This window comes from Eschrichtius robustus, chromosome 9 (assembly GCF_028021215.1).
Source record: "Eschrichtius robustus isolate mEscRob2 chromosome 9, mEscRob2.pri, whole genome shotgun sequence".
In the NCBI taxonomy this organism is placed as follows: domain Eukaryota; kingdom Metazoa; phylum Chordata; class Mammalia; order Artiodactyla; family Eschrichtiidae; genus Eschrichtius; species Eschrichtius robustus.
The window spans coordinates 61794723-61807379 of NC_090832.1; the positions used below are offsets into that span (position 1 = coordinate 61794723).

The following is a 12657-nucleotide window of genomic DNA, read 5'->3' on the forward strand; positions in this document are numbered from 1 at the left end:
TCTCATGAGGTCACCACGTTTTCCCTGAGTCCTGACGTGCACAAGACCCTGTGTGCGCCCGCCAAGAGTGGAGTTTCTGTTTCCCCCAGTCCTGTGGAATCCCTGTGGTCAAACCCTGCTGGCCTTCAAAGCCACATTCTCTGGGGCCTCCTCCTCCCATTGCCAGACCCCCAGGCTGGGGAGGCCTGAGGTGGGACTCAGGACTTTCACTCCTGCCGGAGAACTTCTGTGGCATAATTATTTTATACCTGGCATATATGGGATTGGATTTTATCGCAGTTGTGTCCCGCCTACAATCTAGTTGTGGATTCTTCTTTGTCTTTGGATGTAGGGTAACTTTTTAGGTAGGTTGCAGTGTTTTTTTGGTCAGTGGTTGTTCAGTGGTCACTTGTAATTTTGGTGTTTCCGTAAGAAGAGGTGAGCTCACATCCTTCTACTCCAACATCTTGTCTCCTCTCTTTCCTGTAATTTTCATACTGCTGATAGGTACTCAGGAATTTCTACTGTCTAATCAATATCTTCTCATAAACACTATTCCAGTCTCTCATCTTTCTTCTCTGTTGGATATTCTTCCAGCAAGTAGTAGAGAAATGGCTTGCTTTTGAACATGTAGCTAGTCTCTCCAACCATCAACATATTTACTTTTAGTGAACCAAAATAAATAGTTCTGTAGTCACCAAAAAAACAAGTATTTGAGATTGTGCAACCATAGTTTAGAATGAATGGTAATGTAACCCGTAACCAGTTGTGAATAACTAAAATAAGTCTCTTATCCATGCAGACTTTCATTCCAAGCATCTCTTTAAGTGACAATCCATATGCTTATATGAACTTATTATCTATAAACAATAAAGGCTCTTAAAAGCCTTTTTCAAATTTATCTGTGCTTTGTGAGACTACTGTGCCAGCCAAGGGAATAAACACAGCATTTGCAAAATTACTGATTGACTTGGTACTTCGAAATGACCACTGGAACACAGAACTGTTCATAATGCTAATTTTTTAAAAAAGCAAATATAGTAGAATATTTCACTCTCCAGTCTCAGAGATGAAATTTATTCCACTAACACAGGCATTGATTAAAACATTTAAGAATCGCATCTTTTTTAGAATCACCGTAGTTCTGAGGCTACTCTAGAATATCCTCAGTGGTTTAAGATATACACATGTACCTCACCTCTTCATCTTTTGAGGACAGATTTGTTTGGGAACAACCAGAAGTCATGAGGCGTTAATTAGTGTATATGATTAGTGACCATTCCATCTTGATTTCTATTCCCTCATCTAATTGAACATTACAATTAGTAGAAATATACCCATAAGTATATTTAAAATTTGCATCTTTTTAATAAACCCAAACTTGCTTCTATTGAGTAAGTAGTCAAACGAAGGGTCCCAAACCACTTAAAAACCAGGGTCCCAGCATTACAGATCACTGCCTGTTGCTCAGTTCAATGTTCTACAATTCTAAAAAGAACAAAATAAAAAGAAACCCCAAAGACAGTGATGACTGACAAATACATGCACAGATGAAAGACTGGAAGCCCTCCTAGAAAGAAAATAGTTTGCTTGTTTGTTGTTATCCGAAAGATAGGACCAAACTCTAGTACAAGGTAGATTTCAATTAACTAAAGACTCCCATATAGAGTTTCAAGATTTTTCAAAGAACTAATTTGTGCCTTTGATAATTTTTTCTACTGTATTTTTGTTTCCTACTTCATTATTTTCCTATTGTTATTATTCTCTCTTTCTACTTTGAGGGTTTTTTTGTTCATGTTCTAACTTACTATGCTGTATGTATCCCACATGCTTTGCTATGTATTGTTTTTATTATCCTTAAGTTCTGGGTATTTTTTAAACTTCCATTAGGACTTCTTTAACCCATGAGTTATTTAGCAAAATAGGAGTTTATTTAACTAACTTTTTAAGTTCTAACTTAATTGCGTTGTAGTTAGAGATTATAGTCTACATACATAATACTTAATTTTTAAGTCTTCTTAGCCTTAACCCTAGTACATGATTGGTTTTTGTAAATGTCCCATGTACACTTGAGGAAAATATATTCTGGAACACTCCCCAGGATATATGTTAGGCCACAAAACAAGTCTTAAATTTATTAAGATTGAAATCATATCACACATCCTTTCTGACCACAATGGTATGAAATTAGGAATCAGACGAATAAAACTGGAAAACTCACAAATATGTGAAGATTAAATAACAAACATGTTACTGAACAATGGTCAAAGAAGAAATCAAAAGAAAAATCAGAAAATACCTTGAAGCAAATGAAAATGTAATATAACATACTAAAACTTATGGGATGTAGCAAAAGCTGATGTAAGAGAGAAGATCATAGAGGTACCTACATTAAGAAAAAAAGTTCAAATATATAACATTAAGAAAAAAAGTTCAAATAAATAACCTAACTAACTTTACACTAGGAACTAGATAAAGAAGAACAAACTAAGCCCAAAAGTTAGTAGAGGAAGGAAACAACAAAGATCAGAGTGGAAATAAATGAAATAGAAAGTATAAAAAGACAATAGAAAAGGTCAGTAAAGCTTAAAGCCACTTTTAAAAGATAAACAAAATAGGTAAACCTGTAGCTAGACTTACCAAGGAAAAAAGAGAGGACTCAAATAAATTAGAAGTTAAGTCAGAAAGAGAAAAACAACTATCGTATATTAATGTATATATGTGGAATCTAGAAAAATGGCACAGATGAACCAGTTTGCAAGGCAGAAATAGAGACATAGATGTAGAGAACAAATGTATGGACACCAAGAGGGGAAAGCGGGGGGTGGTGGTGGGATGAATTGGGAGATTGGGATTGACATATATACACTACTATGTATAAAATAGATAACTAATAGAAACCTGCTGTATGGCACAGGGAACTCTACTCGCTGTACAGTAGAAACTAACACAACATTGTAAAACAACTATACCCCAATTAAAAAATAATAATAATAAAACTCCTAATCAAAGAAGAAAATAAATAAATTAGAAATAAAAGAGGAGACATTAGAGTCAAAGGAACAACCCTGGATACTCCAGAAGCCAGGAAATAGAGACACATTAAAAATAATATTTCTAAGATTGATGTCGAAGAGTGTACTGCCTCTGGAGATTGGCCAAGATGGTACAGTAGAAAGACCCTAAGCTCACCTCCTCTCACAGGCACACCAAAATTACAACTATTTGTAGAACAACCATTGATGAAAAAGTTTGGAACCTACCAGAAAAGACCTTCTACAAACTAAAGATATAAAGAAGGTACCACAACGAGATGGGTAAGAGAGGCGGAGTTGTGATTTAGTCAAGTCCCATACCCACAGGTGGGCAACCCACAGTGGGGAGAGTAATTACAATTGCAGAGGTTCTTCCAAAGGAGTGAGGGGTCTGAGCCCCATGTTGGATTTCCCAGCCCAGGGGTCCTGCACTGGGAAGATGAGCCCCCAGAGCATTTGGCTTTGAAGGCCAGCAGGGCTTACTTTCAAGAGTGCCAGCGTGCTGGAGGAAGTAGAGACTTCACTCTTAAAGGGTGCACACAAAATCTTACACTCCTGGTCCCAGGGCAGAAGCAGTAATTTGAAAGAAGCCTCGGTCAGACCTACCTGCTGATCTTGGAGTGATCTCGCAGCTCACCCTGTGAACACAGACACTGGAGGCGGCCATTCTGGGGAGCTCATTCTACCTCATGGACACTGGTGCTGGCAAGCGCCACTTTTTAACCCTCCCTCTACGTTATTAGCCTCGGGACCCAGCCCTACCCTGGCCCGACAGACTAGGTACCAGTGCTGGGACGCCTCAGGCCAAGCAGCTAACTGAGCAGAGACAGCTCTACCCATTAGCAGAAGGGCTGCCTTAAAACTCCCTGAGCCCAGAGCTCCCGGACATGGCTCTGCCTACCAGAGGGCTCAGGACACAGCCCTACAAACTAGTACACAGACATTAGATATGGGGCCCCTAGGGCCCTCCACCCAGAGATGCTGGGACACAGCAGCCCCAGAAATCCCTGGGCCCTTGCAACAGCCTCTGGTGAGCCTTCTCTAGTCTCAGGACCACTGTTATCCACCGAGGGGTGGACATCAGCTGCAATACAACCGCAGCCCTGCAGCCTATGTAACTGACCATTCCACCAGCAGGCCAGACCCTGCCCTCACACTGGCTGGGCCCTGGCCTTGCCCATTAGCAGGCCAAAACAAGCTTCAGGACAGCCCAGACCCTGCAACCAACTGTGTTAGGAACTAGCCACAGCCACCAGTGATTGGACAATAGCTCTGGGACCCCTGGGCCCTGCAACCAGTTCCCAGAACTCAGCTCTGCCCACCAGTAGGCCAGCATTAGGCCCAGGATCTGGCCTGTGGGCCATCATCCACCAGTGGGCAGGCGACAGCCCTGAGGTCCTCTGGACCCTGACTCCATCCTCCAGTGAGCCAGCAAAATCCTAGGGCTCCCTGGGGTTCCGCAACCAGCTGCCTCATGACCTGGCCCCACCAGCCAGCAGACAACAGCCTCGACACAAGGCAGGACCTGACAACTAACCAGACTGGGGGTCAACCAAGCCTACCATGCTGCCCACAGCAGTCAGCCTGTCACAAAAGGAGGACCCACACAGCCCATATAGGGGCACCACTAGAGCATGTAGCTCTGGTGATGAGAGGGGTGTGTGCTGCCAAGATGCATAGGACATCTCCTACAAAAGGTCACTTACCCAAGGCTGGGAACTGTAACCAACCTACCAGACACAGAAAAATTTAAAAAGCAAGTCAGGCAAAACGAGGCAACAGAGGGACATACTCCAAATGAAGGAACAAGATAAAACCCCAGAAGAAGAATTAAGTGAAATGGATAGGCAATCTACCTGAGAAAGAGTTCAGGGTAGTGATTGTAAAGATGATCAAAGAACTTAGGAGAAGAATGAATGCACAAAGCAAGAAGTTAGGAGTTTTTAACAGAGTTAGAAACTATAAAGAACATCCAGAGATGAAGAATACAATAACTGAAATGAAAAATACACTAGAAGGAATCAACAGACTCTATGATACAGAGGAATGAATCAGTGAGCTGGAAGACAGAGTAGTGGAAATCACTGATGCGGAACAGAAAAAAGAATAAGAATAAATGAGGACAATTTAAGAGACCTCTGAGACACCATCAATCACACTAATATTCGCATTATAGGGGTCCCAGGAGAAGAGAGAAAGAAAGGGGCTGAGAACATATTTGAAGACATAATAGTTGAAAACTTCCCTAATCTGGGAAAGGAAACAGTCACCCAAATCCAGGAAGCACAGAGTCCCATACAGGATTAACCCAAAAAGGAACACACCAAGATACACTGATTAAAATGGCAAAAATTAAAGATAAAGAATATTAAGAACAGCAAGGGAAAAGCAACAAGTTGTATACGAGGGAACTGTCATAAGGCTATAAGCTGACTTTTTAACAGAAACTCTGCAGGCCACAAGGGATTGGCACAATATATTTAAAGTGATGAAAGGGAAAACCCTACAACCAAGAATACTCCACCCAGCAAGGCTCTCTTTCAGAATTAACGGAGAGATCAAAAGTTTTACAAACAAGCAAAAGCTAGCATAGTTCAGCACCACCAAACCAGCTTTACAAGAAATGTTCAAGGAACTTCTCATTTCTATTTCACTTGAAAGAAAAGGCCACAACTAGAAACATGAAAATTATGAATGGAAAAAGCTCATCAGTAAATGTAAATGAACGGTTAAGGTAGGAAATCATCCACACAGAAAGCCAGTAGAAAAGTTAAAACACAAAAGTAATAAAAATCATTTATATCCACAATAAGCAGTTAAGGGATACACAAAACAATTTGATATAAAACATGATGTCAAAAACAGTAATCATGAGGGGAATACAAATACAAGGTTGTTAAAATGCATTTGAAATTAAGAGATCAGCAACTTAAAACAACATATATGTTTTAAAACTATACACACACACACACACATACATACACATACACAGATTGCTATATATAAACCTCATGGTAATAAAAAATCTCCAATAGGTACATAGGAAAAAAGAGAAAGGAATCCAAACATAACACTAAATATAGTCATCAAGTCACAAGAGAACAAAAGAATGGGGAAAAAAACCTACAAAAACAACCCCCCAAAAATTAACAAAATGGCAATAGGAACATACATATTGATAATTACTTTAAATGTAAATGCACTAAATGCTTCAATCAAAAGACACAGAGTGGCTGAATGGATACAAAAACAAGACCTATATATATGCTGCCTACAAGAGGCTCACTTCATATCTAAAGACACACATACACTGAAAGTGAGGGGATTGAAAAAGATGTTTCATACAAATGGAAATCAAAAGAAAGCCAGTGTAGCAATACTTATATCAGACAAAATAGAGTTTAAACAAAGACTGTTACAAGACACACAGAAGGGCATTACATAATGATCAAGAAGTCAATCCAAGTAGAAGATTTAACACTTGTAAATATCTATGCACCCAAAATAGGAGCACCTAAATTACATAAAGTGAATACTAACAGACATAAAGGGAGAAAACGACATTAACACAATAATAGTAGGGTATTTTAACATGCCACTTACATCAGTGAACAGATCACCCAGACAGAAAATCAATAAAGAAACACTGGCCTTAAATGAAGCATCAAACCAGATGGACTTAATAGCTACATATAGGACATTCCATCCAAAAGCAACAGAATACACATTCTTTCCAGTTGCACATGGAACATTCTCCATGATAGATCACATGCTAGACCACAAAACAAGCCTTGGTAAATTTAAGAATAGTGGAATCATATCAAGCATCTTTTTATGACTACAACTCTACAAGAATAAAAATTATAAGAAAAAACTGCAAAAACCACAACACATGGAGGGTAACCTACATGCTACTAAACAACCAGTGGATCACTGAAGAAATCAAAGAGGAAGTAAAAAAATACCCGGAGACAAATGAAAATGAAAACATGATAAATTAAAAACACCTATGGAACACAGTAAAAACAGTTCTAAGAGGGAAGCAATACAAGCTTCCAATCATAAACTACTACTACTCACTTCTGCCAGGAAAGAACAACACCTTCATAGGTGGCATTTGTTGAATGAATTGTAATACAGAAAATAAGAAAATGGAATAGAAAGGAGACATTTGTAAAGTTTTGCAGATGTGAAAGTACTATTACCAAGATTTCTAGATGTTTTGGTTTATAAGAAAGGAAAAAGCATTCCACTTTCCCCATTTCCAGTATACCATATATTTTCAAAGCTCATTGCCATCTTTATTTTCAACAGGGCTCCATCATTTATTAGCTAGCATCTTTAGGATGCAGGGTGAAGGTTAGTGGCTGAACTTGCTGCACAAAGGAAGCTCAGTCTTCCTCCTACCTGTAAACATCTCTCCCTGCAATAGCAGCACTGCAAAAATAACCTCACTGAACCACTTGAACAAACTCCAAAAGGAACTTCAACCACTCACCTGGATGCAAGCCAGAGGTTCGTTCGTCCAAATCGAATATCCACCCACTAAATATATTCTCTCATTATGGACGGCAACTCCAGATTCATTTTGGCCTAAAGTAAAGAGAAGTGAAAAAAAGAGGAAAAATAAATCCATTTCCTTGCATGTCTTCATTAACCCTTTTGCCACTGAGGGATACAATTTCCCTCTGTGGCACACTTGTATATTCCACAGGATTTCTGCCTCAACTAATCACTGTCTCCCAGTTCTCAGAGGGAAGAATTAACCACTCTCAGAGAACGAATCTGTGTTGGGTCAGAATCCGGCCGTAACACTTAATAGCCAGCCAAGTTAGTAAATACAGCATTAAATACAGCAATAATAAGCCACACAGAACTAAGTTTTATACTATGTTGTATGCCATTAGTTTATATGGTATATTTTAGGAATGCAAAACACCTCTTGTACTACAAATGCTTTTAAGCAAGTGCCTACATTTGTAACGGCTGCAACCGCAAGAAGCCAATAAAACAGAGCCATGCCCCTAGTGTGCCCCAAATGAAGACAAATGACAGAAAAGATTGATAAAGTTACTACCCTTCTTTTCTTTACATACACAACAGTTTTAAGACTATATTAAAGTTCCTGAGCTGGGACCAGCCTGGGTAGTCCCTAGATACTGACACGCCAAAATGATGAAAGGTTCCTCCCCCACTTAAAAAAGAAGACAGAATAACTCACTACTACATATTCTTCCCTGGAGGCCATCAGAGAGTGAGATAGTCTCTTTTTATTGATGGGCTGACACAGGATTGACTCAGGTAATAAATAAGCTGGATCCTAAAGCAGACAGAAGCACAGATCGAGGGACCAAGGGGCTAAGGTACCACTACAGCAACTTAGAGTTAAGTGCTTGTAGGTGGACCTCAAAGATCATTTTCGCAAAAACAGGAGCTCAATACAAAGCATCTAAACCTCTCACACCGGTTATGCCCCCACTGTGGCCTCCGTAGCAGCAGCTGTGAGTGATTGAGTGCCCACTCAGCATATTAAAATGTCTTGAGGCAATAGTCCAGCCCACCCGTTTGAGTTTGTGATTTTCCTATTAGAGCAGCCTGGAAGGGATCTTAATCATGTAGGCCGAAAAGGGAGGACAAGTTTTCAACTTCATAAAAAAAAGTCAGGGGTAAGCTGTTCGCTGCTTTCATTTACTCCCCTGTGGGATGAGTATGGTCCCTACCTAGTGCTACCCCGTGGTAATGCTTGGGTGGGTCTGTGTGGCCAGAAGTGCTGCCAAACCCCCATGCACAGAACATCTCTAAAGTTTTGTCTTTAGGAGAATACAGGCAGAAACGATATTTGACACTGACAAACAATGAAGACCACTCTCCTGCACTCACCAGAAATAAGAGGACTAAAAGTAGTGAGAAGTAAAAAATAAATTGCTCCTGTAAAGAGTCATTACCTCTTTCAGCGCCTGTTTCCTTCTACTTATACCAATGTTCCTACGTGAATACTGATTGACAATAATGGACCTGACATGTCTCTCTTGGCAACATGAAACACACACAAAGGTAACACGGGCCCTGAGAAACCAGATGTTCAGCCACCTGATGAGTGAGTCCGATTTTGTGAGATAAACAATGCACACCTTTCTGGGTAATAAAAGCAAGTTGTTCTACCACCATGGACTTAATATTTACAGCTGCACTACAGATATCTAAGAAAACAAGTTTGGCAACTTCCTGAATCTCTGCTTTTCCTGATTTACTCAATCAAAGGTACTTGCCAGTCAACAGGTTAAAATTACAGCGCGTCCACTGGTCAGCGTCCATGTTGTAGGCATCTATATGCCGCACAAGGACCCGGTCGTTATTGTAGTCCAGGTCATTGCCTCCAAGAACATAAAGCTTCCTTTGAACAGCAGCCATGGAATGGTAGACCCGCCTCTGCAGCATGGGGCTGCGGCTTATCCACTTATTCTGAGACAAAAAAAGAGGAAAAAGAAACTCAGGTGAATTCTCTTAAGTGGAGACCTCCAGGGCAGAAAACAGCAGTGCCTCATTAGTAGTGGGGACTCTGATGTTGGTCAATCACATTCTATTTGAATGTTGTTTATATACTTTGAAAGGTATGGGCTTCTTGCCTGAGAACAAGTGCAGAAAAGCCCACATGTTCTACCTCTATTTGCAACTTACATAAGGCATTTCCTCTTTCTTGCGTTGCATTTTGAATTTGTAAGGGGAGCATATGAGAATTTAGAAGTTTTCATCATTGGTTATTTCTCCCAATTGAGAGAACTTACTCCTGCAAATGACTTAAGAGTACAAGTGCATGGTTAGGTATACTGTGTACGGTGGTATAATGATAACAAAACAGGCTCTGGATCCAGAATGCCTGAGTTTATCATCTGTGTGTGACCTTGGCAATTTACTTAACGGGTCTGTGCCTGTTTCCTCATCTGTAAAATAGAGATAACAGTACCCACCTGACAAGCCTGTTGTGAAGATTAAATGAGCTAATACACCTAAAGCACTTAGAACAATGCCTGGCACATATGTCCAATAATATGCACTTTTAAAAAGTTATTGTGACATAATCATTGGCTGCCCGAGGACCCTTCATAAGCTAATGTGAGGGCAGCTTTGCTGTTCTTTCCAGGATGAACCTCCGGAGGTCAATGGAAGAGCTAAGATTTGATTCAGCGACAAACCCCTCACAGCCTTTAATATATTTACACTCACATCTTCACCAAATTGGGAAAGGTTATTTCCAGGCACACGGTTATCTGTTTTGTTAGAAGACCAAATGTTCTGTGATAACTTTAGGGAATGGTGAAACCTCTAATATTTGGTTCTAGATCACTCTCAGGAATGAGAAAGGTATGCTCAACTCCTCTCAAATAAGGCTCCTATTTAAAATACAATGTAAAAATAGATGAAAATCAAATATGACTTTAATTTTAAATCTCAACGAAGTAATGGACAGGTAAGTAAACCTTACCATTTTCTTTCTACATAAACACTAAACATACAGGAAGAACATAGATTATTTCTTTTTGCAGAGAAAAATTTGGATTTCGACCAGAAAAATCACATGATGGTTTGAATACGTAGAATTTCAGTTCACAGAGCTGTAAAGGAAGAAGCGAAAAAGAAAGTTTTGTATAAATATTGGTCCATTCACTATTGGCATATCGACTGGCTCATTTGTAATTTCTCTTTTAAAGATACACTAACATGAGAAAAAGTAAGTGGTTTGTCCAGTTTTTTAAGGCTTGAATTTATCTGCTCCCCCCTTTTTAAACATGTCACATTAAGAATCTCCTTCCAATTACATGTATCTTTAATAAAATAGTCAAACCTTTCTTTCAGATATTCTCCTAAGAACGATCTTTAATACATTATGCATGAGTGGATTTAACTCAAGACTGATGATGCTTTCCTTAGGTGCTTTCTAAAATAAGGCAACCCATCACAGTATTAGGAATCAATGTTTCCACTAGCAGTCCAGTCCCCTGCCACAGGACTGTGGATGCCATCTGGTTTGCAAAGCCTGACTGCATCCCCTGATTATATCTTTAGCTTCCTTCACTGCCGTGCCTGCCAGGTGAGCCGCCAACCGCTGCAAAGGCAAAGAAACAGAGAGGCCTGGTGGGGTCACTCCTAATAAGCTAGCGTGTGAATACTAATCAGTGCTGGGGAAGCAGAGGTCACCCTAGCCTGCCTGTTGGCAGGTAGCAATGTGCTCTGTGGCAGATGGCAGGCATTATCGACTCTCCACAAAGGCCTAGAAGAGAAATAAGCACCAGGGCTGAATGATAGAGTTATTGAGATTCTGAGCAAGATGCAAGCAGATGTGATGTTTGCCAGTACCCACCGTAAACAATATGCCAGCAGAATTTTTAAAAAGAGCATGTGTGTACAAACATGAAACAGAACTCATTTGAGAAATGCTAACACCTTCTTCCTCTTTAACCACATGTGCACCAAACTTAAGCAACTGCAATTAATGATCCCTCTTGAGACATCCGGCCCAGGGACACGTGGTCTCTGAAACCTACAGCCCCTAATGACATCAGGAAACACTTGCAAAGACAGAAATACCTTCGCTAAACTCAGAATCAAGTAATTGTTTAAATTAAAAAATACTAAATAGACTGAGGTCACTCTGAACATATATTTGATGGCTAGTCCCAACCCAGAGTGCCAAAGCCAACCTGTTGTTTTGTGTTCCGTTATCTTCAGCTGATGAAGATGAACCCTCCAAATCAAATCATTCTGGAATATTGTCAAAATCATGAAAAATACTTACATTACCAAAATCAGAGAAATGACAAAATTCAGCAAACATGTGCCACAGTTACAGATACTTTGGTAGAAGGAAAAGAGAATAAAAATAGTTCTTCTTTTGGGGAAAGAAAAGTCATTAAGTGTGCATGAGAAGTGGATAGAAGGGACAGGCACCATCAAAATGCTCCCAGTGCAGGCCCAGCTCTTAGATGAAACACATGCGCCAACTCTTCAGATACTTCTCCTTCAGACTTGCCCTACACACTGTCCTGGGATATGTTGGCTATATAGAGTTAAATAAAAGTTATCACTTTATTTGGGAATAAGGAAGCCATAAGCACGTTCCCCTCCTAGAATGACAGGCCTTCTAAAAGGATGTAGCAACAGGACAATCCAAATCCTTTCTCAGGATGCCTCAACGATGAACAGCCACTTGAGATAAATGGTAATAAGGGCATTTAACTCATCAATGTATATTCCCTTTTTCCTACATTATGCAAAACTCTGAAAAAGTTGAGCACTGAGTATAGCATAAAACGAAAAGAGCTGAAATTCTGTTTTGTGAGAAAAAAAAAGGCAACCAAGAAGCAGTTTATCCAGATGCTTCCTTTTCTCTATGTAAGTTTAAGTTGCATGTGTGTGTATAGACTTGGCATTCCAACTCCTAATTACTGTAGCAATCTTTAAAAATTCATTTTAATTAAGGTAATGAGCTTTTCTTATATGAGTCTTACCTGGTTAGGTTCATATACCATTAGTCTGTTCTGATATTGTGCCGTGTTAGTTACTCCACCTGTAATGGATTAACACGTGTTAGGCTTTCATGAATAAGAAATGGGATATTCCAACATGAGAATGAGATACAATTAAA

General features: G+C 39.8%; 1 protein-coding gene across 5 annotated transcripts in view; it reads right to left on the minus strand.

Moving 5' to 3' along the window:
- The window catches only part of KLHL32 (kelch like family member 32), a 239538-nt gene that overhangs the window by 13391 nt on the left and 213490 nt on the right, over positions 1-12657 (minus strand). For 3 of the 5 annotated variants that reach the window (XM_068550925.1, XM_068550930.1, XM_068550928.1), the window contains 3 exons: positions 12521-12579; positions 9284-9476; positions 7513-7607 (listed from right to left, as the gene is read on the minus strand). In XM_068550925.1, coding sequence (XP_068407026.1) covers positions 7513-7607; positions 9284-9476; positions 12521-12579 — 347 coding nt within the window. Of the gene's footprint in view, positions 1-7512; positions 7608-9283; positions 9477-12520; positions 12580-12657 lie in introns of those variants that run through there. The other 2 variants (XM_068550927.1, XM_068550929.1) reach the window with 2 other exon arrangements.